The sequence below is a fragment of the Periplaneta americana genome, chromosome 9, assembly GCF_040183065.1.
Source record: "Periplaneta americana isolate PAMFEO1 chromosome 9, P.americana_PAMFEO1_priV1, whole genome shotgun sequence".
Taxonomy (NCBI): Eukaryota; Metazoa; Arthropoda; class Insecta; order Blattodea; family Blattidae; genus Periplaneta; species Periplaneta americana.
This window is the reverse complement of record NC_091125.1, coordinates 161,601,483-161,629,186: the sequence shown is the minus strand read 5'-3', so window position 1 is coordinate 161,629,186 and position 27,704 is coordinate 161,601,483. Positions and strand designations below refer to the sequence as shown.

The 27,704-nt window shown below is 32.5% G+C and overlaps 1 protein-coding gene across 3 annotated transcripts in view; it reads right to left on the bottom strand.

Moving 5' to 3' along the window:
* Nucleotides 1–1,440: 1,440 nt before the first annotated feature.
* The window catches only part of LOC138706674 (uncharacterized), a 399,695-nt gene continuing 373,431 nt past the window's right edge, over nt 1,441–27,704 (bottom strand). For 2 of the 3 annotated variants that reach the window (XM_069836232.1, XM_069836234.1), the window contains one exon: nt 1,441–27,704. In XM_069836232.1, the coding sequence (XP_069692333.1) occupies nt 26,881–27,704 (824 nt within the window). In that variant the 3' untranslated portion in view covers nt 1,441–26,880. The other variant, XR_011334044.1, reaches the window with a different exon arrangement.

Sequence of the window (27,704 nt, the reverse complement as noted above, 5' to 3'; positions counted from 1 at the left end):
AAGTTACATTTGTTCAGTTTAAATTTCTGCACATTTGGACAAAATTAAAATTTCTTCAATCATTTATTATCATAATACACTGCTCTCTTAAATTGACTGAGCATATTGGGAATTCAATCAATGGCTTTGCCAATACAGGCTATGAAATGTTTCATATAAAACAGTTTTTATCTCGAAAAGGAAGCACAAACGAGCAAAATTGTATTAAACTTTTTTGTTTGAAATATCTCAAAGAATAACCCCCTGAAATTAATGACACTACTTACAGTTCACTTTGTTTATAGCGCCAGAAGCTGCCTCATTTCTGCAACAAAACGATTGCGAGCTCAGCTTCAATACCCTGTAACTTACTACCAAATGCTCGGAATCACACCATTCTTGCACTGAACAATCAGGCATATTTTTAGCGCATGACACAGTATTCAGTTTGTATGAAAATTCTTCAGATTATTAAAGTTATTTCAATGTTGTTGTTGTTTTCTAATGCCAGGCATTTGACAATAAAGTCATTTGACCTCTTGCACTCCAATATTTTTCAAAGATATTATCATGGCCAGCCACTGAAGCACAGATTTTGAGGTGTTCCGAATCTATTTCTTGGTTTGAGTTGCACAATGGGCAGTTATGAGACTGATATATTCCAATTCTATGCAGGTGTTTGGCCAAACAATCATGCCCTGTTGCCAATCTAAATGCAGCTACAGACGATTTTCGTGGTAAATCGGGAATTAACTGTGGATTTTGATGCAGAGGGTTCCATTTTTTCCCTTGAGATTGTGTTATCAAATTTTGTTTGTTGAAGTCTAATTATGTAGATTTAATAAATCTTTTCACAGAGTAATATGTAGATTTAATAACAGGTCTGTAAGTAGCAGTGCTGCCCTTCTTTGCTAAAGCATCCGCATTCTCGTTTCCCAGGATTCCACAATGGGATGGTATCCATTGGAATACAATTCTTTTATTGAGTGATATTAATTGAGAGAGCATTTTAGTTATTTCTGCTGTTTGAAATGAAGGTGTGTGTTTAGAGACTATTGATAGAATAGCTGCTTTGGAGTCTGACAATATAACTGCATTCTTAAATTTATTGATGTGGCATAGAAGATTCCTGAGACTTTAACTTATTGCAGTGATTTCTCCATCAAAACTTGTTGTTCCATGTCCAAGAGATCTATAAAGTGAGAAGAGACAGCACGTAACACCTGCACTGGCACCTTGTTCTCTGGAGATCAAGGATCAGTCAGTGTATAAATGAAGCCAGTTTTGCGGAGGGTACCTAATATTAATTGTCTCTAAAGACAATCGTTTCATTATTTCAGTGTTTACTTCTGATTTCAGTATTTCTTCTGTTAAATTTAGATTATTTATTATTTCAATGTAAACAACTAGAAAACAGTAGGAAAGGAATAGGAGTAGTAAGGTGAAAAGAAACAACAGACATTTCCATCATATCATTTTATGCTATTTTGCATCTGTACATTCAAAATGAATTATAGACATCAAACAGTGTTATTGGAAATTTTGTACATAAAAAAATTAAAATTAGGCAACCTGAATCACATGGCTTGCTATCACATTTCATTACAGTATATACACTAATATCATGGCCACCATTCCAGTTAACTTGCCTTCCCAACACTACGTTTATGAAGCCTTTCCTTGAAAGGGAGGGGGGGGGGGAAGAAGAACAAAATATGAAAACCTGTGGACATCTGATGAGTGGCCCTTTGTGGTCAGTTTTACTTGTAGACAAAATATACACATAACTTCAAAAGGACCATGTGTAAAAAAAAAAAAATAACTACGTATGAAGCAGTTACGGAAATAATTTAGATTACTTTCCCACAACCATTCTAGTTAACAATATTTGAAGCAGGGGCAGTCTTTATCTAAAACAATATGTCCATAATGTGACACACCAAGTTACTTGTGCAGGATAGATTGATATAAACTAAATCCGTCCTTTCACATTTTTCAGCCTCTAGGCCCAGGTATTACTGTAAATAAACCTGAATATTAAAAGTAAAATGACACTATTTCCTTTTTAGTACAGAACAATACCTACGTTTGCCTTAGTTCTAAGTAGTTGCTCTACTGGAGTCTGTGTAAAATAATAAACATTCGTTTGTCTTACTGTCAATGTTCATTCCAGTTACCATTCTATTTCAGTAACTAACTCAAGTGAATTTTGTTCACTTTAAATTCGTAACGATAAATTGCCATATATAGAAACTTCAGCAAATGGACATAATAATGGAAATGCTATGTAATTTTGCAAGGTACAGAGGTGTGAAAATTATTAGAATAATCTTAATTTTAAAGGTTTTTTAATAGTTCCTTCACAAATATTCATTGAATTGATGAATATTGGTATATAATATTACTATACTGATGTAGGATATATTTACTACTAACAATGCCGGAAAGCATTGTTGTACATTGATATTTTTCTTATTTTACAATTGTTACGAGAATTCAGAAATTATTATATTATGTTGGCGGAATTGGAAACATAAAAAATTAATTAAGAAATGGTTTAAACTAATTGTTCTTTGCGTTTACATTGTTGTGAAGGTTCAAATGAACGTATATATCTGTTTTGTGCATATAATTTTTTTTGTTTCCAATTCCGCCAACATAATATAATAATTTCTGAATTCCCATAACAATTGTAAAATAAGAAAAATACCAATGTACAACAATGCTTTCCGGCATTGTTAGTAGTAAATATATCCTACATCAGTATAGTAATATATACCAATATTCATCAATTCAATTAATATTTGTGAAGGAACTATTAAAAAACTTTTAAAATTAAGATTATTCTAATAATTTTCACACCTCTGTATGTATATGTGTTTATGCTCGACCATGCCGAAATGTAGTAATTATACACCTGGTAGCAGCCCTTTAATGGACCTCATTAAAGTACACCTATTCATTGAAGTTAGATGTTTCACCAATCAGAAAATGCCATTGTAGCAATATGAAAGCACGAGTATCAATTATTCTCGGATATGCAATCGAAAGACAACAATAAATCACTTATATTTGAAATAAAGTCAGTTCTGTTACTATAATAATTAGTGTTAATTGTAAATATTATTCAAATAAATTCAATTTTTCATCTCGTTTTTCAATGTCGACATCTGTTTCTCGGAAAAAATCAATACTTTCGCGTCTGCGCACAATTTACGAGGTATTGCACAAGGTCAGTTCCGCTCCTCAGTCAAATAAGAATAACATGAATACTTATGAATAATTTCAAGTTAGAAATATGGTCGAGCATAAAAAGTCGTATGAAACTTGACTATAATGGTAATTAAGATGCCTGTATGAAAATTATGAAACTCGCACTTGTTTCATGAACATACTCGCGTCTTAATTACTACCATTATAGGCTCGTTGCATAATGTACTATTGAAACATTAACAATCCTTCTGATTATATTTTGTTTGAAGTGTAAAATCACGAACTTGTCGGATTTAAAAATAGGATAGATTATTTGGTGCATGTTTAGTTGAGGCTAAATGGACTTCATATGAACCTGTGTCATACACAATGTAAACATGACAAGAAAAATAGTGACCTAATACTACATTACTAAAAAAATGTTGAAACTGAACTGCTGTTTCCATTATTTTGTCCATTCTCTGCATATCTCTCTCTCTTCTTAAAAAAAAAGGACTTAAATTGTGATATATTTCAGTTCAGAACTTCATTTCTTCACGCAGGCATCCATATTTGGCTTTTCCACTAAGATTACTTGGCCACACCACCAAATGCACAATTGACCATATCTGTATATGCTCAACAAATGAGACAGAACAAAAATTATGCAGTATAGTCCACCGATAACAATAACAAAAAGTAATGTGGCTTCTGGGGTAATCAATTTGGATCTCTGAATAACTGACATATCAAAGATAAATACAAGTTTCCTGAATTTCAGAGAAAAACAGAAACTCTTCCCATTGAAATAATTAAATCTTCATATTTATTGAAGGAAAAAATGTTTGAATCACATGCATTAGCATAAACATGACACCATGTAATTGGTACAGGGTTAATTTTTAATTCCCAATTCAGATTATATTTGTACCACAGAATTTTACACAAGAATAATTTACAAAATAAAATAATGGTGAGGGAAAGTTCACTGCAGAAATAACGAAACCAAAGTGCAGTGATAAAGAAAAATAATATTGCAAGATAAAAGTCATTAAATATTTTCCCCCATTCTTAATCTACGAGTAAAATTATTTTAGTATATTCAATCTTAACAAATTAACTAACAGTATAAATATAGTCTGAATAGTACATAGTCTTGTTGGTGTCCAATAAACATTTAAGATGAATTATTTAACACCAATTCAGTATAAATACTGTTTCATTGTTTCCCCTTAAAGTAAATCTGGAAGATCAATGTAACAATGCTCTCTTAAAATGTTCTCTATACGTTACGCTAGTATTATGAGAAGATGCATCTTATTACAATTATAGTAGTTAAATATCCTATTCATTTATTACTGATATTACTGTATGATTATGGATTTTTATAAATAACGAAGCAAGGAAATCCTTTTCTCTCTTATTCACAAAATCTCGTTTGAACCCACTAGAATTTTCCCTAATCCACAAATCGAGGCACTCACATTCTTCACGACCAAACCGAGCAAACGTAACAGTAAGGATCACTACCATATTACCTGAATGTTGATTGTTGTGATCGTCAGTTGAAATGTACTACAGCTATTGCACAATGCCAAATAATATTTGACATGTTTGAGACTAAAAATAATGAAATACTGTATATTAAAATATTTCTCGTGTTATCTTTATTCTTAAATTTCTAGTCATGTATTTTAAACAAATCACAATAAAATTGAAGAGCTAACAGAAGCATGATGAGGGGACTATGTGGTGGTCATGCAGTCAGAATGGCTTTCTTTTGAGTTACATTACGTAAGCTATATTTATATGATTTAAATGCTACGAATTAATTTGTTTATGTTAATTTTTTCACCATCAGTGAATAAATTCTGAACAAATTTTTTTCTACTTTCTTGTTTTGTAATGTCCTGAAGTTTACAGTACCTGGCCACATTATTATAATCACTCACATTTTTACTACACTTTACATATTATTTCCTCATTTGAACTCTGGTTTCCTTTCTTAAGCAGAATTCACATTACATATATAATTTTTAAACAATATTAAGTAAAATTACAATTATAACAATGTTAATTCAAGAAATATTGATAAATAACCAACCACACCTCATTTTTACAGAAATTTCAGTATTTCGTACGACCTCCTTTGGCTTTATTTACAGCTTCAATTCTCTTTGGCATGCTTACAGTACACTTCTGTATTATTTCCTGGATCCTCTCATTGTGATTCCAAACATGTGTCAGCCTTTCAATAAGTCGAACTTTGGTAGTAATAAATTCTTTTGCCATCTCTCTTTTTACGAGTGCCCAGACGCTCTCAATGGGATTCAAGTCCGGTGAGTTTCCTAGCCATGGTAAAAGTGGAAAGTTTTTGGAAGCCAGAAACTTTTTGACGCACCTAGCAGTCTGGCAAGGTGCACCATCTTGCATAAAAATATATTTCTCCACATTTGGGAACCATTCGTTCAGCTGAGGGATAAGCCTGTTTTCCAATACCTGGATATATTGATCTGGTTTCATTGTTCCCTGAACAATATAGAGTCGTCCTGAACCTTTGCCTGATATCACAGACCATATCATGACTGATATTGGGTGTTTAACTGTGTTAACCAGGCATCCAGGAACAAAATTTTCTCCCTTCCGTTGACGAACAAACATTGCTTTGTCCATCAAAGACTAAAAGGTTGATTCATCGAAGAAGCAAACCTGAAAATTGTCAGTATTTAATACTTAAAGACAAAATTTAGAGTTTTTATCAGTTTCTTTGACAATTTTCAGGTTTGCTTCTCCGAAGAATCAACCTTTCAGTGTTTGATGGACAAAGCAATGTTTGTTCGTCGACGAAAGGAAGAAAATTTTGCTCCTGGATGCCTGGTTAACACAGTTAAACACCCAATATCAGTCATGATATGGTCTGTGATATCAGGCAAAGGTTCAGGACGACTCTATATTGTTCAGGGAACAATGAAACCAGATCAATATATCCAGGTATTGGAAAACAGGCTTATCCCTCAGCTGAACGAATGGTTCCCAAATGGGGAGAAATATATTTTTATGCAAGATGGTGCACCTTGCCAGACTGCTAGGTGAGTCAAAAAGTTTCTGGCTTCCAAAAACTTTCCACTTTTGCCATGGCCAGGAAACTCACCGGACTTGAATCCCATTGAGAACGTCTGGGTCCTCATAAAAACAGAGATGGCAAAAAAAATTATTACTACCAGAGTTCGACTTATTGAAAGGCTGACACATGTTTGGAATCACAATGAGAGGATCCAGGAAATAATACAGAAGTGTACTGTAAGCATGCCAAAGAGAATTGAAGCTCTAATTAAAGCCAAAGGAGGTCGTACGAAATACTGAAATTTCTGTAAAAATGAGGTGTGGTTGGTTATTTATCAATATTTCTTGAATTAACATTGTTATAATTGTAATTTTACTTAATATTGTTTAAAAATTATATATGTAATGTGAATTCTGCTTAAGAAAGGAAATCAGAGTTCAAATGAGGATGTAATATGTAAAGTATAGTAAAAATGTGAGTGATTATAATAATGTGGCCAGGTACTGTAGATACCAAACTCTCTTGAATTTTAGTGGTACAAGATTTTTCTGATTTATCAGTTTCAGTAGTTTTAAAAAAGTTCGTTATAGGACAGATTATGGCTGAAAAGGATACAACATATTCTGTAGTGATCGTATTTCAGTTGCAATGGCACAGGGATGCAAATCGTAACAAAAATAAATTGGGATGTTTCTGTGATACACAAAAATCATGTTGAGCACAAATTAATAAAACAAAAAGCACAGAATATGAAGCATTAAAGGACTGTACAGTCACTGCAGCACAAATTGAATTAGTTTTAACTTATTTCATTGTTGTGCAGGTAGCAAACAACATTATATAAATTAATTTTATTTTAAAAATTATTAGGATATTTTAAAAAGTTTATACATTTCTGTGGCCGGGAGGGAAAAGGTCTTAAGTCAATTTTTTGTGAAAATGAGATTTTTATATATTCTGAAAGTGGAAACAATTCTCTACAATCTGGTAAAACGGCTAAAGTCAAATAAGACTCCTGACTGGATTTATAGAGCGTTACCAAATGTCCTAAGTACTTTTTGAATCGAGCACACACAGAACAAAGGACTTGTCCACACTTGTGGAGTAACGGTCGGGGCAAGTTACCTGGTTGAGGTTTTTTCCGGGGTTTTCCCTCAACCCAATACGAGCAAATGCTGGGTCACTTTCGGTGCTGGACCCCGGACTCATTTCACCGGCATTATCACCTTCATATCATTCAGACGCTAAATAACCTAGATGTTGATACAGCGTCGTAAAATAACCCAATAAAATAAAATAAACAAAGGACTTAAGTATATTTAATACTTTATTCCTTACAAACTATCACGTGTTTACTTTCCATGCTTCCCTATTAAAAAGGTCTAACTTGTATTTTAGCTATTTTATCACATACTGACGCCCTTTCGTTTTAAAACTTTAAGCACCAGGGTAAACAGTCCTATAATTGTTCAAGACTCATTTTGCATTCCTAATAATTTACATTTCTAATTTATTTTGACATGAAAAAGGTCTTATGTTTAAATAGTCCCTTCTACTCAGTTTGGGTTCTAGTTTTAAAAGGGCTTAAGTGCGGATATTTTTGGAAATAATCAAGAAAATTGTTAAATGAGCACCATTACCTATTTTAGAAGAAATAGAAACAAATAATATCCAGCAAAATTTTCTTAATTAAAAAAACTCTATAATTGACACAATTTCAATTTTTCTACTGCTCTCCTGAAAAGTGTAACATTTTTACTTAAGACCTTTTTCCTCCTGGCCACAGATTTATTCCGTTATATTCTATTACTAGTAAAAATTTAAAATTAAATTACATTTCTTAAAACTTTAAAAAGTCATTATAACAATTAAATATGTTTTCTCTCTCTCTCTCTAAAATACCATAGAGATCAGCGAGTTAATAATTTTCAGAAAATTTTTTTGAAGAGAGAAATGTCCACAATCAGATTATAAAATATGCGACTATTTTTTCCCTGCTTTTGCGCACTAAATACATCACTATAATATTAAGTATATCCTTTCAGGCCTCATATGGTAGTTAAATGTCTGAAGGAAAATTTGTCAGCACTCAGTATCAAATGGCAAACTCTTAGATGTTTCAAACACATCAACACTTCTCTTTAGCTCTCCCCACACTGCGATTGGACGGCTTCATTTGCTACTACAAGGAGTGATCACAAACAAAAGCATACACAACCCCACGACTATGTAGACTCTTCATATCGCATAAGAATTACATAAACAAAACTTATTTCATTTCGTTCCTTCTTTCTGCCTTTAACATGAAGCATGGTCAGCCATTTTGATGTCTCATTATTTCGTCATGTTGCTATAGCAACAATGTATACCTAATGAAAGCTTTCATGTCACCAGTGCAAGTATACAGGTGACGTAGCTTCAATAGAAGTCCAACTTTGCAAGAGTGTTCATGATATCTGCACAAATTACACATCATATAACATACGAAATTAGTTATTAGAAACGCATCCACCATAAAAAAATTACTAATGGCTGAATTAACGTATATGAATAGTAAATTCTCAGAAGTGTATGTTGCCTTCTATTCGAACAGATCTCTGTAACATGTATTATTAGAAATTACTGTACATAGCCTAATTTGTGAAAAGTACCAAATCATTCATTCGAAAATTAAGGTAAACAGGAAGTGTAAATAAAATACAGGAGTCCACTTTTAAAGCTATCCAGCTGAAATTTTAAGACAGATTGAGGAAAATCTGATAAACATAACCTGTAAATTTCAATATTTTAATAAAATATTTTTCAAAAAAAAAAAAAAAAAACCCTGATGTATAAGTTAAGGTTACCAAACATCCCCATTTCCCAGGGATAGTCCCCGAATTTTGGTTTTTGTCCTGAACAAAATTCGTTCCCGGAATGTCCCCAGATATCCCCGAATTTTAAATGTTAATTATTATAATTTTATGAAAATGCTGTTGAATGTCAGTGCCTGGGTGTTAATTCACAACATATCTGGAATGTATATTGCTAAGATGTCTTTAAGAGATAGTCTATTATTTTTCTTCCAATGTACTGTCCGTTACTCAGGAGAAGACGAGTGGAAAGAATGTGACCTTCTTGACTATCGCTGTTGATTATTATAAACATCGCTCAGATAAGCATCCCAGTAGCCAGGTTATTACTTGTGCGGGAAACATGAGTAACAATGCGTATGGAAATTAAAGCTAAGTTGAACAGAAGGAGACCTAATGTTTCCACTTACTGCAGTACAAATATTGCACATATTGTCGTACGTTATCTGTTCACATCCCTTCCTCCTCAGTCCGCTCTCGTCTTCTCCTGAGTCACCGACAGTAGATGAACTTGCCCTGGATAAAATAATTAATTTTATAAAATTTCTTGTTAAAAAAAACATTTGACTTTAGAGAAAATAGCCAAGTTGAATGAAGAAAATACTGATCTTTATTCAAAATGGAGTGAAATATTAAACATTTTCTCTGAGGAAATGATTTCCATCCACAACTCCAGAAGCCGACTGAAATATCTCCGTGTCTTCTTGGAAGTAATGCTTGTGTGTAAATAGAATTAATATTTTAATTCTTTAAGGTATGTAATAACAATACAAGTGAATGACAAACTAACGGAAATATTAAAAGTACAGAGTGATTTATATAGAACTGACACATTTCTTTCTTTAATTATTCCGTTGGAAATTCATTCAATGACCCAATTTTAGCACCAAATTAAGCAGAATGTTCTGGAATTTCGATTCCTTGTCACTAGATGCGCAGATGTTTATGTTTTATTCCTATTGTTGGCAGCACTAGATGCGCAGATGTTTATGTTTTATTCCTATTGTTGGCAGCTGTTTTCGTCATTTTGTGTCAACGTGAAAATGCAGTACACATTAAATCAACGACTCTTCCTTGTGAAGCAATACTGGATTACGAATTCAATTACAGCTACTCAAAGGGCACACCAGAGAGAATTTGGTGTTCGCAATCCTCCCAAAAGAAACACAATACTGGGACTGGTAAACAAATTAGAAACAACTGGATCTCTGGTGAGTGAAAAGGGCCAATTTTTTTTAACCAGACTGTGAACACTGCAGAGTACCGACTGATTTTCATGGAGTTTCTTGAGCAACTGGACGATGTAGAGCTGAGTCAAGGATATTTTCAGCAAGATGGCGCTACATGCCATACATCAAATGAATCCATGGAACTAATTGCAAGTTTCTTTGACGACCGAATAATTTCCAGGAACCTGTGGCCACCGAGATCTCCGGATTTGACAACGCCGGACTTCTTTCTATGGGGCTACTTAAAAGACAGGGTTTACGCCACACGTCCCCAGACATTGGACGCTCTGAAGCACAACATCACACAGGAGATTCAAGCTATTGACAACAGAGTCCTCCCAACGAGTGGCCAGTAACATGGAACGATGTGTTGAGTTGTGTCTTATGCAGGATGGAGGACATTTTCAACATTTGCTATAGAGGTAAATAATCTCCCAAAATTCCTCTACATTTTAGGTATAATAAGTTGTCGCTAGCACAGTTCGTTTTGAAGCAATTAATGAAAGAAATGTGTCAGTTCTATATAAATCACTCTGTAGTTTCTTCATATATGTGTGTGTGTCTAATGCTCTGGATTTAACAATGAAGTCATCATCCTTCTTGCTTCCCAATATTTTGATGGAAGGTCCACAAATGTCCAAAGAGTTTCACAATTAGCCAGGTGCTCCATCTCCATGTCCTCTTCTCTGGTGCACAGTAAGCATTTAGGTGAATTCAGTACTCCAATACGATGGAGGTGTTTTTCTGAGGCAGTCATGACTAGTAATCAATCTTAACATGGCCATGGCAGATTTTCGAGGTAGATCAGGAATTAGTTTTGGATCTTTGAGTGATTCTTTCCATTTTGATGTTTTGCCTGTTCGCCGTTACTTATTCTTTTTATGACTCGCTTTATTGATTCATATGGGAACTTGAAATTTGTTTTTAAGTTGATTTTTAGTTCCTTTCTTTGCTAACATATCTGCTTTCTCGTTACCATTCAGTCCACAGTGGGCCGGGATCCATTGGAAGACCACTTTTTTATTTAGAATTTCTTCATACATAGGTACTGTTATCTGTTCCCGAAAAAAAAAAAATCTGGTGATCTTAGCAGACCTAAAAGTGCCATTTTTTATCATGAACTAGTGGAGGGATTTGAATGATTTTTTTTTTATACATCCTACAGATATAATTGAATTTTGGTAGCTAGAATCATTTTCCTATGTTAGTCTGTGAATGAGATGTGATTTTTTTGGTGATTTGAAAAATTACATTAATGTTTCACATTTACAAAAAAAAAAATCATATCTCATTCTCAGACTAGTTATCAAAATTAAATTATGTCTGTAGGCTGTGTAAAAGAGATTTCATTAAAATCCTCCCATTAGTTATGAGAAAAATTGGCACTTACATCTCAGTGCTATCTGTTTTTTCTTCACAAGATTTTATATTTTACTAAAATTTTTATATGTTCATTGGAATATTAAAATTTACAGAGGATATTCATCAGAGTTTTCTTAGTCTGTTTTAAGAATTGCAAAGGGATAGCTTTAAAAGTTGTCGAGATATAGAGCTTGTATTTTACAGTAGATTTACACTTCTTGATTACCTTAAAGCATGAAGGTGGCTTATAATTCATACACACAATAAATGTGTACTTAAATACAAACACACTAAACCGTGTTCATTTTTCTATATTTTTGCATGACGCAAAAAACCGACAGACCTTTAAAAGTGAACCATATAATTTTCATACCCTACACTTTCTGGGGCTGTGTATGGCTATGGTGACTGCATATCGTAACTAGAATAATATAACTAACACTAGTCTACTATTGGCCACAGCAACTACTCTTCGCATATGTAAATTACTCTAAAAAACATAGCAACATGATAAACTTCTCTCTTCTTGCGCTAAAATGGACACAAAAGTTCAGATACAACACATTCATGGTAATTAATTATTTACAAAACATATTTAGGAACGCTATTCATTTTATAATATAGAAATTACTACATTTACATGGACAAATAAAGTACTAATAATCGGACAGATCAACAAAAAAGTTTTATGTCTGTTACATTGATCCCTAACCCGACAATTAAAATTTCGATATGTTAACCCGGGATCAGAATATTCTATTATATTATAAGCGGTTGTTAAATCAGTATTAATCACGAGAGAAATAAGGTTCAGATAAACATTTCCAGTACTAGCTGAATTGTTGCACCATTTTTCCAGTGATCATAGGCTTATTGCATAGAGCGTGAATATAATTAAATATTCCATTTTGAATCTTGCGTACACTACTTTTAACACTTGAATATAAGTAATTGATTAACTAGCGGACTTACTCATGTTAATTATGTAAGTCTGTGCGGCTTACAGCTGTTTCGGTGCTTCATCACACCATCCTCAGAGCCTACTAGATCTCGGCATCATCTCGAACTTCTCTGCCTGTTATGTGGGTGCGTTTGATTGTTGAAAAGTGTTGAAACACACTAAAACACATCCAGATCAAATTCTCAACACACAGATCAATTTCAGTACACACACACTATTTGATTCCACTTTTCAACAATTAAACGCACCCACACAACAGGCAGAGAAGTTCGAGATGACGCCGAGATCTAGTTGGCTCTGAGGATGGTGTGATGAAGCATCGAAACAGCTGTAAGCCGCACAGACTTACATAATTAAGACGAGTAAGTCCGCTAGTTAATCAATTACTTATAATTAAATATGTTTTCTGCCAGGTCTTCTTGATTAAAAAATATCAAACTAGATCTAATTTACATCTTGATTAAGGATTCAAATACTACAAACCGAAGTCAAGGAATTACATTAACTCTGAATATAAATGTACCTAACTTTCACATATTCTCATATTAATTTCTAAAGATCAATAGAAGAAAAGGTACCGGTATCTGTTTTAAGTCCAAGTACACGCCATTTTGTTGTGTACAGGAGACAAGGAAGTAGAGCTATCATGTTTTTTCGACTGTACTAGGAGAAGTGTATGCTCCAGACACATTTTACTCTTGAGGAAGAGTCCATTTTTAATCCTACACGAGGTTAAATGGACTCTGGAGTTTTCCGGAAGATACAGCAAAATAAATGCCTCCACCCAGACTTGAACCTGGCTACTTCCAGCTCGTAATATGTCGCTGTGTCAATATAGTCAAAACAGTTTTAGATAATGTACATATAATACAAATTATTTGATCTTATTTCACCAAATAAGCTATATAACCATTTGCTTGATTAACCTAAATATCTGCAACAATGCAATAGATATGGAAGTAAAAGCATATATAGTTTTCAGTTTTATAGCATTGCTTATGCTATGCATCATTTAGTAGACGTAAATATCTATGAATTCTACACGTTATAAATAGCAGGGAAGTTGTTTATATTGTTTTTCTTGCTATTCGTTCAAAGTGGTAAACATCACATCAAGCCACTAACCAGCTTCTGTGCATGTAAATGTAGCAATCTTAGACAAAACACTGCAGCAGGGATAAGAGCAGTATTCTTCATGTGTTCTTTTAAGTTATAGTGACGTGAAATTGAAGTAACTAAAGTGCAAGCAATATTGTAAACTCATGTGCAGGGAAAATATACATGAAAGGTTTCAATATTTTCAGTTAGCTTCGAATGGTAATAACAAATACACTGATCAGCTCAAAAAGCGAAACACTTCAATTTTCTTACATTTTATTATAAGATAAGATCTAAGTTAATGCTATTGGTAACCATACCTACGGAAAATATTTTGGTTACCACAATAATATACTGACATTTTACCGACATTTTGTTTAATTAACAATTTACAGTTCAATTGTTTTCTATTCGTAAACATACAGCCATTTGTATGAATACCTTAAATTAAAAACAATTGAAGTGTTTCGTTTTTTATGCTGGTGAATGTATGTTTTTTTCTTCAGCAAAAAATAACTACATTGAATTTATTTATCAAGAAATGTATGCCCAATATTTTTATGATGCAGTATTAGCAGAATGACTAGAATATTGGCTTTTCATATTGGAGATGAAATTAAAATCCGTGTAAGTCCAAATGTATATTTTCTGTGAACAAAGAAATTATTTGGATAAATTTTTCTGGGATACTCCCGTTTTCCTCTGCAATTTCAATATTCAGGTCACTACAACTTGATGTCGAATAAAGAAGACATTTTAAAACATAAAATAGTTTTTTAAGTGAACAAATAAAATGATTCTAATAAATATCCAAGGGACAATACAGACTATAACACTCTTCTGCTGTGCTAAAGATCATGAATTGCACCCCGAATAAATAACTTTACTCTGGAAATATGTAACTGACAAAACTGATACAGACATACAATAGTAGCTTGCTAGTAAATAATTTCAATCATTTTCATGATCAGTTCCGTTGGAAATAATGTTGTTCGAAATCGCAAGCAGTTCTTAAGATGTGAATTCTGATAACATGAAGCTAATGTTTAGTCAGTTCTTAAATGAGCAGATATTTTAACACACTACTCAAAGTAAATGGTATAAAGGAGTCTAAATGTCACTATTAATGTCAAGTAATTACACTTATTCAGAATCTTTTAATTATAATTATGAAGAACAACGTAAAAATCCGCAGAAATATATCTTCCTTTTATAAGCCAACACGTATCTTATTACTACTATAATTAGTTCCAAGGCTTTAACCCAGAAATTTCTTAACAAAATAAGTGTTGCACTATGATGGCAGATATAAAACAAAAATAAAGCTTTTCTCAAATACATGGAGTAATTAATCGTGAAAAAAAAAAAAAAACAATCGTTTATTATCATAAAGCAGAAGACTGTTTTTTTAACCCATACTGTCTAATAATGGACATAATGTTACAAGATTATTTGAATCGCATTCACAAAAATTGTTCAAGTGAAGTATCTTGATAAGCACATGAACCGTGCACATTTTGTGCTTCCTACAAAATGTAGCGATAACAGCTTGAAAAAGCATTCATGTAATGAAAACTTGAAGGGATCCCAAATCGAGTTAACGAATGAAGTTTTAGTTTAGGTGAGATTAAACGACTTAATCTGGTGCTATTAGCATTAAAATTAAATGTTATTAATCTTTTATTTTTGCGTGCTAACATTATGAAGTCACAGAATGACTTACTAGTAACAAATAATAGAACCTTCATAACCAACATTCTTTTGTTGTAAGTTTATCTCTTACAGCTTTTATGGTAAATAAAAACATGGAGTAACGCCTGGATTAACTATTGTAGTAATAATAATAATAATAATAATAATAATAATAATAATAATAATAATAATAATAATAATAAATTTCTAATGCTATATACATTGTTACAATCCCTTCTTTACAAAGTTATAATTATTTAACAAAAAGACCTGGCAAGAGAATGTGATTAATTTGTTATGGTATCAACTGAAGATGGAAAAGATTTCAGTTTTCAGTAATAAGCAGCAATATACTTACACCATCATATTACAAGCTCAGGTACTGAAAACAGGGGAAATGGTGTTCGTGTTGGTATGAGGTATTTATTGCTGACTAATATGAAGTTTGTACAACCTACAGCAGCAGCTAATAAACTTCCTTCTATCAGACCAATTTAATGGCTTCTTTTTTTTTCCACTTTCTGGTAAATATTCACAGTAAATCTTTTTTTTTTATATATATATCATCATATTTGGTTATGTAACGAATATTACTATAACATTACATACTTTAAATACATTTTAATATTCCTTGGGAATTTGTTTGAACATTTCTGAATGCAAGAAAAAAAAAAGAAAAGTTATATATAAAAACGTAGGAAGCTAACCAGATATATCATTTTAAGGAATTTCTAATAAGATTCTTAGACGACAAAACTGATAACTCTGGTTTTAGTGTACCTTTCACGTAAAAAATAACCTTGAGTTTTTAAATACATTAATTTATATTTTCCTTGCATAGTAGTTTCTGGAATTATTATAATTTTTCATTATCATGCTTATTAGGATTTCTAGTAAGATAAAAAGATGATCAACGAAGATGCAAAAGATTTCGCTTAGGTAATGACTTGCATATGCTAACACAAATTTTTGCAAGATTTGTCCTTAAATAAGCAAATAACACTTTGAATCCACATTTCTTTTAGTTTGATGTAATATATTTATGCATCTAATAAAATCTTGTGTGTTTGAATAAAATGCTACCGGTACTTGTGTTTTTCGGTATATTATTTTGATAGCTCTCAATCTAATAAAACCAAGGCCCCTCCTGTTTAAAAGTTGCTGCTTGTGTGTGGACTTTATAACAGATATGTGGATAAAGACTTTTCACATTCAGATACAAATAGTGTATTGCAGCGAAACCGATCAATTTCACTTCATAACCTCTGCATTTCTTAGTATTGTTTAGTTCAAACATTCAATTATAAGGAACAAAGTCGAGTTTTTAATTATGCTTGTAATTTTAACTCCAGTGTAAAGCTGAAGTCAGGACTGGAATTTTTTAATTACACACCACTTCGTCACATTAATTATATATTTAAAAAAAAATCAAATCTGGCAAAACTTTAAAGGAATTATGACAACTTTCAGTATCGGTACTGGTGTATAGTTTATGTAGCCAAAAGTTAGTTCCATTAAAATTGTTATATATATATATATTCGTTGCCACTTCATATCTGTATAAATACGATGTAATAAAAATATATTTTTAACAATATTAAAGAGTTATATGAAAGAAATGTGGGACAAGAAAATACAGGGTGTAACAACTTTAATGTTTAGAATTTCAGGAACATGTTCCCTGACACGTTCTACGTTGATTAAACCTAACATACCTATATCCGAAATTGAGAGGTTACAGAGATAACATAGCTGAAAAAAATAGAACTTCTTGCAGCTCCAAGCATTATACTGTTTATACAAGGCCTATTTTATGGCATTACTAAGTAGAGATACATAAGAAACATTTGAAAAGCTGCGAATGAAGGAAATTTTACTTTTAAGAGAAATTAAATTAAAATTGTTTAGGTTGCTAAGGAAACTAAACAGACAACAGTTTAAAATAACAGTTGTGTGAAAAATAAACCGTATTGTGACTAGTCTTTTTATTGAGTTTTACCATTAAGACATGCCTTTTGTGTACACACATCAGGAATACGCCGACATAGTTTATGTGTATGGACTGTGTGATGGCAATGCAACAGCAGCTGTTTTGGCATATCAAGCACGGTTCCCAAATCATAGGATTCCTAGTGCACAGTTATTTTCACGTGCCTATTGGCAAATTTCACAGTCTGGTCAACTTCCAAGCACTTGACTATTGATATTGTAGACGAAAATCCACGGTTAAGTACACGGAGGATTGCTGCACAGCTCGATGTAAATCATATGAAGGTATGGAGAACACTACATAAGGAATGTTTGTATCCGTATCACGACCAAGGAGTACAGCATCTTGAGCCACAAGATTTGGCTCCTCGTTTGAATTTATGTAACTGGTTAACGATTGAACCTCAGTTGGTTGCAAAGATTTTGTTCACTGATGAGGCTACATTCACCAGAAATGGCATAACTAATTTTCGAAATAGTCATACATGGGCATATGAAAACCCGAATGCAATAAGAGAAAGACATTTTCAACATCGATTTTCTATTAACATGTGGTGCGATATGCTAAACGACAGACTTATAGGCCCATTCCTCTTCGATCGCAATGTAACAGGAGAAGTTTATGAATTATTTTTACGAAATGAACTACCAGGTTTGCTGGAAGATGTTCCGTTGGCTGTGAGATTTCCAACATGATGGTCATCCTGCTCACTTCTCTCTCCATGTGCGAAACTTTTTGAATGAACATTTTTTCAATCGCTGGATAGGTCGTGGTGGTCCTCAGGCATGGCCTCCAAGGTCACCTGATTTGCCTTTGGATTATTACTTGTGGGGTGATATGAAAAGAATAGTGTATGCAACAGAAGTTGACACACGTGAACAGTTGCGAAACAGAATCACTGCTGCTTCTGAATTAATAAAGAACAGCCCTCGTACCATTCAATCAGCCACAAATGGACTTCTGCGTAGAGCCGAGAACTGTATTGCCGCTCAAGGAGGACATTTGGAGCAGAGACAAAATTAATCACATTTTCCGCAAGAAGTACAGTGTTTGGAATCTTAAGGACATTTTTTTTCAACTTTGCACTGCTTCTTTCATACTCACAAGTAGTTGATATTAAAATGTAATATGGTAATAATAAAAATAATGACATAGATATCTCACTTTCAGAAATTGGTGTTACTTCTTTCAGTATTCAGCGATAAAATTAAACTCAAAATATTTAACTTTGGGGTACAAATACTCCAAACCTATAGAACTTTGGATATAGGTATGTTAGGTTTAATCGACGTAGAACGTGTCAGGGAACATGTTCCAGAAATTCTAAACATTAAAGTTGTTACACCCTGTATAAAAATGACGATTATGCTCGAAAACAAAACCCATTACAATTCTTTCTTTCTTTCTTTCTTTCTTTCTTTCTTTCTTTCTTTCTTATTTATTTAAATTATAATTTATCGGATTGAACTCCATTGAACTAAATAAGTAAATTACTTCTACAAAATCATGGACTGGTTATATGGAACTGAGAAAAATACTCGGAGGAGCCTAGAAGAAATGCTTAAATCAATCATTAATTCTATATATATATATATATATATATATATATATATATATATATATATATATATCCTAGCAGCATAGTTACCATCTCATTTACAGTGCTCTTTATTGCCATAAACAAAAACACTCTTACGTAATTAATTTATTTTATATACACATCTGAAAGAATGTCACTACTTTAAACAACTTCTGTACCAATAAATAGTGAACTATTATAAAACAGTGTTCCATTTTAAAAAACTGTGATATAAATATGCTTCAAGTGTGTGTTGTAAGCAGAAGTAAAATTAGGCTAATTCTTGAAATAATGTTAACATATGATTATAATGCAAACACTTCTTTTGTCTTGATGGCATGAAAGATGGGTGTTGAATTTGTGTTGGAAAGAATAAAAATGGTAAATTTTGGATTGATATTTACAATAACTGGTCGTATAAACTAGAAGTGTAACAGGAAGAAATCACATTAGAGAAGTCTGAAAGAACATGTTCTGAAGAGCATAGGCCTACAGCATTAATCACAAAAATAACTTACCAAATTTGTGTGTATAATTCTCTATTGCATAAGAGATCGCCATTTCTTATTTCTAAATAAAAATTTGTTGCTATTAAACTTACTCCAGTCTGTTTTCAATTGTTTAGTAACAGTACATAAGTCACATTTTCTTTGGTATAGTCCTGCACTATTTGTACGTATTACTTACATTTTCTAATAATTTCTCTTATGTTAGTTTTTGTTTTCCTCTCTGTAATGCTGGGTTAACATGCTCTGCTGCTTCTTGTGTTAGTTTCATACAGATTTTTTAACAACAATGCCCATTTTTTAATGTCGACTAATTCTGCTAGTGGGTGAAAAATCCAGTGTTATTAATAGGCCTACTATCGTTCATTATTATTTAACAGCAAAAAGAAAAATTGAAACTAGGGCTGAACTTAAAAATCAGCAAGTTCAATTGGTGCTATGACGTGAATTTTGTCTTAATAATTTTTTATAACCTTAATATATTTTCGGGATTAATAAACACGTTCAATCTACTAATCACAAAAATAATCATCAATAAGGCTAGGATTTTGTTGAAATTGTATCTTTTTTCTAGTAAGCCAGAAATATAGCTGCTTTAGTATGTATATGTTATGTAATAAACCGAGTGTTTTAAGAGATATTTGTTAGGGCATTTTTTTTTTTTGCATTTTTTGCCTGCATTTTTTGTTTTATTCAGTCAATTTTTTTAGGTATTTTCATTTAATTTTGGTCATAAATCCCCATTATTAATGTAAAATAATGTTAATTTCCTTTGATATTTTCTCTACATATTTTGTCCATTAATACCTATTATTTTGTATGTTATTTTAATCGTTTTTCTACACAAATATTGCCATTTTAACGTAGTACACCCCATGTAATGTATCAGTCCAACCACCCCTTCAATATAGACTCCTCTATACCTGCTAGTTCCGGATAAGAGTGGCCTTGTGATGGACTACATGCAAGTACATCATGTAAAATAATTAATTAAAGTGTACTACTTAGAAAAAATTATGTAAAATTAAATAAACTTAAATCTTGGTACTAGAATTTAATTTAATTACTAAATATTAAGTAGTACAAAACCTCTTTTCCTACTAAGTCAATTATGTAAGATCAATTTTTAGGGCATTTTTAAGGGCATTTTTTTAAGATTTTTAGGCCATAAATGAATTGTTTTTATGACATTTTTTCATGATTTATAGGTAATCAAAATCCTACCCCTAATCATCAACATCATGAGCCTTCATGTATTAGACCACAACAGTCTTGTGCCAGTGTTTTAGGTCGTCCTAAATTTCTTCGTCCTCTTGGGACATAAGATAAGATTTGTTTAGGCCTTCTAGTACGATCCATCTTCTTGACATGCTCTTTCCATTGCAGTCTATATTGCTATGGCTAATTAACAGTAAAATCAATTTCAAGATCTTTGCGGATGTCTTCATTTCGACGGTGGTTGCAATTTTCGTTTTTTTTTTCCAGTTTCAGTAGCTCATAATTTCTGAACTGTCTCATTATCTCATGGAAATGATTCCTTACTTTTCTCAGATGCAACAGCATGTCTTTTTTGAACTTGAACCAGTCTCAATGACTTAGAATCTGATTAGAGACAAAAACTGTTTTTATACAGTGACAGAGGAGAAACACTTCGTTTACGTGCATAAAAATCATTTAGGCCCTATTCCGAGTTTCCTGTCAGTTATACATAGCTTCTGAATAAATCAACATGTTTCGAAATACATACTTATTGACAAATTTAATGTATTAACTTAATTTTCAAAACACAGAAGAATATGTATTGTATACGTGTATGTTCTTCATCATTGTTTATTTTTAACTCATTTTCAAGAGTCATTGAATAAATTAATTACTAAAAGTCACATCAAAATGGGTCATTTATTGAAACATGCTTGAATTACAGCTTGCCTCTTTCTTTCTAAACTATGAAAAAGTGCTTCACCCCTTATTTGACTGAACAACTCAATTATGTGAATAATTTATGGTACACTATTTTCAATATGGATCAGGAATAGAAATTATCTCGTCATTTCTCTGTGAGTTGATTTCTAGAGATCTTTACATAGGTCTTAATATTACCAAGATCTGAATAAATACTTTTTATATCAGTGCATTTATTCTACCAAATCAAAGAGTAGTTCAGTAAAATTGTTCTGTTCCAAGAAAATTACAAATTTATGAAAAATAAAACAAACCTCTTATTTTGCAAGAAGTTAGTGGGTCTGTGAAGTGTATTAGCAATTTATAAAAATTGATTCAATAATATTCATAGCAGGTTGGCAATTGATAAATTCCTACTTGCAAAGTGATGTTTTATGACCAGTGACAGATACGATGAAGAATATTATTATTGGCAACAAGTTAAATTATCAGAAACAAAAAATATCGAGATATAGTATACAACCAAATTTTGGTAAAGTAATCAGAAAAATTTATCTCATTAAAACACGAGTTTAATTGTCCTTTGAACATAAGTTTTGAGAACAATGTTAAAAAATACTGTTATTTCAAGATCGATATTATTACTTATTTGTATTATTACCTTTACGTATAGGATTTTCTGTAAGTTCATTAATGTCTAACTTATTTTTTATTTAGTGGACAGAAGAGAAAAGACTTTCCTATCTCTACTGTAGAGAGAAAAGAGAGTATTTGGTGTATCAAGCCTCAACAATAATGTACCAAACAGTCTCTAGTATTGCATCTTATTCATTAGCAGTTAAAGAAGTACCGGTACAAATTCTATAAAATACAGAAGTAAATATATCAGTTATTATTATTAGATGATAATTCCTTCTATTTTGTAAGCCATCTGAGTGGAAGACTGTAGAATGTGGCATGATATAAGTCTCAAAGAGAAAGCAGTGTAGTACTTATAAACAGTGAAGTGGCCATCTATCAAGAGAATGGGATATGTGTTAATTGGGATCTCTTAACATTCAGTAAAAACAAAAAGCGTATAAAAATTCCGAAGATTTAATGATCATTGCCTAAGCTGATTATTATGTACATTTTCTTTTCATTACTAATTTTTAAGAAATACTTCGATAAGTATATTAAAAAAAACACAGAATGATGTATGATAGGTTGGTTTTTCCTGTTATAACAAAAATCGGTATAACATTATTTATTAGATGGGAAAGAATATGCTCGAAAATTCTTTAATATACAGAAAAGTAATTACCTCAAGTTTTGCGAATAATAATGAATTCATTAATAACAGATACCAATGTTTATGTAATGTATAGACACAGGTAAAGATATTTAACCCTTTCTTACCTATATATACACCATATGGCAATAATTAACTTTATAGCATTTATATACTTGTGTGTTACATATGAAGGTAAATTTTGCTGGATAACTTCTATTTCAATACATTTTCATCAATATAGTTTTGTTTCAAATGTTGCCACTCCCGTAACTTGGTCACTGAATTGGTCCTAATACAGCTATTTGTTTCAACATGGATTGCTTGTAAATTTAATTTGGGTTAGAAAGGGTTAGCAAATATATCCTGAATGTAATAGATTTAATTCGATAATTATATTTAATCTATAATTACTAGGGAAGGAATTTCTAGGTGCTAAAAAGAGAGATTTAGAACTTTTAGGAGTTTATATAAAATTAAAAATTAATAATCTGAATTTTAGTATATTCCATTTTAGGTGGAATTTATGTACAAAGAACTGGTGCTGATAATTAGTGCTACTGAATTGAAGACTCGAATTATATCAGTGAAAGAGGCTGATTGCTGATTTGTCAGTTTCATTTCGCATAACAGGGGTGACGTGAAAACTAATTTGTAAGCTCTCGCCTAACCTGAACAAACTACTACCTCTTTTATACTAGGATGAACTTTTCTAAACGAATTTCAGTTCCAGGAAATTAGGTAAAATCTTCTTCTCTTCCCTTCTAAGACCAATATGGGACGAACTTGCCAGACCAGTGTTTGTCTTAAAAGAATTTCTTTACATTTTAAATAGCATTTTTGTAGTTTTTGGGAATTTTTGCATTTTAGTACCGGTATTTTTATTTTAAATGTACACAAAATACCGGTACTAAAAGGCACTTTTTAGGTACAAATATAATTTTTAAGCATTTATAGGTCTTTATGATTCAATTAGGCATTGCAAGTCCTATAGAATTTAAATAGGAGGATCCTATGTAATGAAACATAGAGATATCTGAACAACATACATCTAGGATGTAGCAAACAAAATGGCTGCAGAACTAGAAATCCGTTTCCTAATAATGACATTTCAGGCCGAGGGAAAAAGACCTTTGGGGAGGCCGAGACGTAGATGGGAAGTGGGATATGATGGTAGGGAGTGGATTAATCTTGCTCAGGATAGGGACCGATGGTGGGCTTATGTGAGGGCGGCAATTAACCTGCGGGTTCCTTAAAAGCCATAAGTAAATAATAATGACATTCCTCTTTTCTCTACACATTGTACACATTTCTCCTTCGAGATTATAAATTCTATCAAATAATATATTCAATCAGCATGGAATTTTAAAAACAACACTTCATGCTGTTTGATACTGGGTTAAACTAAAATCCAAAATAAAAACCTGTGGATTCGTAAAACTAGAAGTGATGGTCTCCTATAATCTATCACTACTATGATTTTATATTTATATGATGCTAAGTTTATTTTTCAAGATGATACAAATTTTGTTGGGGAATAGAAAGCTTCCTACATATTATTCATGGAAATGAATTTGTGCAACTACTAATAGTTTCCTCAGGTTTTTTTTCTTCTTCCATGCATGGTGAGGTGCTGAAATTTTGATATCTAAATTTTAAAATAATTTAAAGAGAATGTGACTTATGTACGAGTGTTCAGTCCAAGTTCTAAAAAATTATTTTACAATCAGAGTTCGTGTAACATTCAGTCATCCATTCATGCTTTCGTGCACTCATTTAGTCCCATTCCATTTAAAATTCAGGGTGGCAACTGAACGATGTTGCAGTCTCCAGTTTAAACATTTTCTTGGTGCATGAATATCACAATTTCAGCTTCAATTAATAGTCGTAACTATTTTGTTATACCACTTTAAACCTGAAGAGGAAAAAATGTAGAATTATTATTAAATTGTGAAAGAAATTTGCTTTACAGACATTAAATTGCTATTTGTTTTTACTGTTTGAAGTTAAGAAATATGAAAAGACTGTTACATTGGCTTTATTATAATTTTATTCATAACAAAGTCTACATTTCTGCAATGTATAAGTACAACAATTTAGGGTGGAAAAGAGGGTGTCTATACAGATTTTCCTGGGACACTTTCGTTTTCCCTGTTATCAGAAAATCAACTGATCATTATATTATCATGATGGCAACCAGCTTTGCAACATGACCTTCGGCACAAAGTAGGAACTTCTTATAGCCAGCCACTTGAGATAAAAAGAAAGAAATAAATAAAAGTTAAGACGAGTAGAAAATATTTCGATTTGATCTACTACCTACAGATGCCAAACTATTATCATTATCGTCTTTAGCACTCCACTGTTAAGCAGAATACATGTAATGTTACCCACTAATTCCTGAAGTTCTTTACAATAATCAATTAGGATTTATTTTTGAACACAACACTTGAAATTTCGAACAATTTTAATTAAAAATTAATTACTGTACCAATGCACACCAATTCCCTTAAATCAAGAAAGAAAGAAAAAAAAACTTTAGTTTATCTCCAGAAAAATTGATATTGATCTATTTTAAGTAATAGATTCGTATTCATATAATAAATCATATTATTAAAAGAGAAAATAACCTTATATGTGGATTGAATTTCAATAAAAGAATAAATCGACAGACAGTATAACCTGTCCTTAAAAACTGATAAATTGTCATGGTTCCACAGACCATTGTGAAACACCCTGATATTAATGTGTATGTGTGTGATACCTTAAGTGAGCTAAAATTGATTTGCATAGTGCCAGAAGGACGGTATCAAAGAATAGCACCAATTGAAGCCAAAATTGCAATATTCAACTTAGTATCTATATCAAAGACACAATTGTAATATATCTCTACAAAACACATACCGTATAGTCCGATTGGGAATATTTTAATCAAGACCCAAAATCAACTCCAGTCTCTTGCATTTACACATGATAGGCAAGAATTGGCTGTATTCATTCCATATGCAACGTTGAATTCATAAACCTTGGAATAACAATGCTCTTTAATCATCTGATGGTTACAATCAATGCTGAATCTTAAAAATCTTTACATAACCATTATACTTCAAACAGTCTGGTGGTTGAGACATTCAATGTTGAACTGTATAAACCTTCACAGGACCATTGTACTTCAAACAATATAGTTGATGAGACTTACATTCAATGTTGAATCTTATAAATCTTTATGTAATAATGTAATTTAAATAGTATGATGGTTGAACCTTATAAACCTTCGATTAACAATGCACTTTAATCGTCCAATAGTTGAGACTTACAATCAGTGCTGAATCTTATAAATCTTTACATAACCACTGTATTTCAAACAATCTAGTTGTTGAAACTTACATTCAATGTTGAATCTTATAAATCTTTATGTAATAATGCAATTTAAATAGTATGATGGTTGAACCTCATAAACCTTCGATTAACAATGCACTTTAATCGTCCAATGGTTGAGACTTACAATCAATGCTGAATCTTATAAACCTTTACACAACCATTGCACTTCAAACAATCTAGTTGTAGAGACTTACATTCAACGCTGAACCTTATAAACCTTCACGTAAAATCAACTTTAATCAGTCTGGTGGTTGATGAGACTTACATTCAGTGCTGAATCTTATAAACCTGTAAGTAAAAATGCATTTTAAATAATTAAAAAGTTGAGACTTACATATGTTGACTTTTATAAACCTTTTCATAACAATGTACTTTAAATAATATGATGTAAGAGAATTACCGGTACATTCAGTGCTGAATCTTACAAACTCTTACATAACAATGCACTTTAAGTAGTTTGATTGCTGAGCCTGTAATTTAGTACCGAGTTTTATAAACCTTTACATAAACATTGCTCTTTCAACAGCCTGATGGTTGAAATTTACATTCAATGTTATGTTTTATAAAGTTTTACCTAACATTGCAATTTAAACAGTCTGGTAGTAGAGATATACTCAACACTGAATCTTACAAATCTTTACACAACCACAACAAAGCATTTTAAACAGTGTGGTTGGTTGAGAAATACAGGTACATTCAACGTTGAATTTCAGAAACCTTTACATAACCATGTACTGATGGTTAGGACTTACAATTAATCCTACTCCCAACCAATTAGCCATCATTGCTGTATTTAGATCCTGGGGAAATATATCACATAAATTTATGTCTTACTGGAATCTTCTGCTGGAGACTTGACTTGTTTGGGATCTACAGTCACTGGTCCATTACTGGACTCTATACCACTGTCCTCTGTTTCCTCCCCACTGTCTAGCAGTGATGCTTCACCCTTCACTGTCTCTACAGAGCGCCGCTTCCCAACGGCAGGAGGATCCAGAACAAATGCCTTGCTAGACGCAGGCAAGTCCAGTTTCAAACGATCTCTTGTGTGCCGTAACTCACCTAGGCCTGATGGAGAAAGAGGCGAAGATGGTGATTGAGAACATGTGTCAGTGTCTCTGTCAACAGAACTGCCACTCACTCCATTAGTAACTGGCTCAGTAGCCCTTGCTGACTCAGCCAAGGACAAGTCCTGCAATTTCACTGATTCTATTGACACCTTCTCCCCATTATCTGAAGAAGATGACGGGGATTCATCTGCTCCGCATTTCACAGAGTCTGTTTCGTCCTCCCATACTGTTGCCCTATCTGTTTTATGGCCAGCTAACTGCTCACTGAAACTAACACTAAACCTAGATATATTTGATGGGCTGGTATCCACTTCGTCTTCATACGAATCGGAACCCGCTTCCAGAGCTGACAGCTTGTCCGCAACGGTTATGTCAATAATTCCACTGTCTGGTGTTACGAAGTCCACCGTGATGTCGTCCACCCTGGCAGTTTGCTTGCACTCGCTGCCGATGTGGTAGAGCTGGCCTGGGAAGAACTGACTTCCGCTGTTGCTCAAGACGTCACTGCTTCCTCCAGGGAACTGAAACGGCCGTGCAGAACTGCTGATGTAGAACTCGCCGTCTTCTGACAACATTC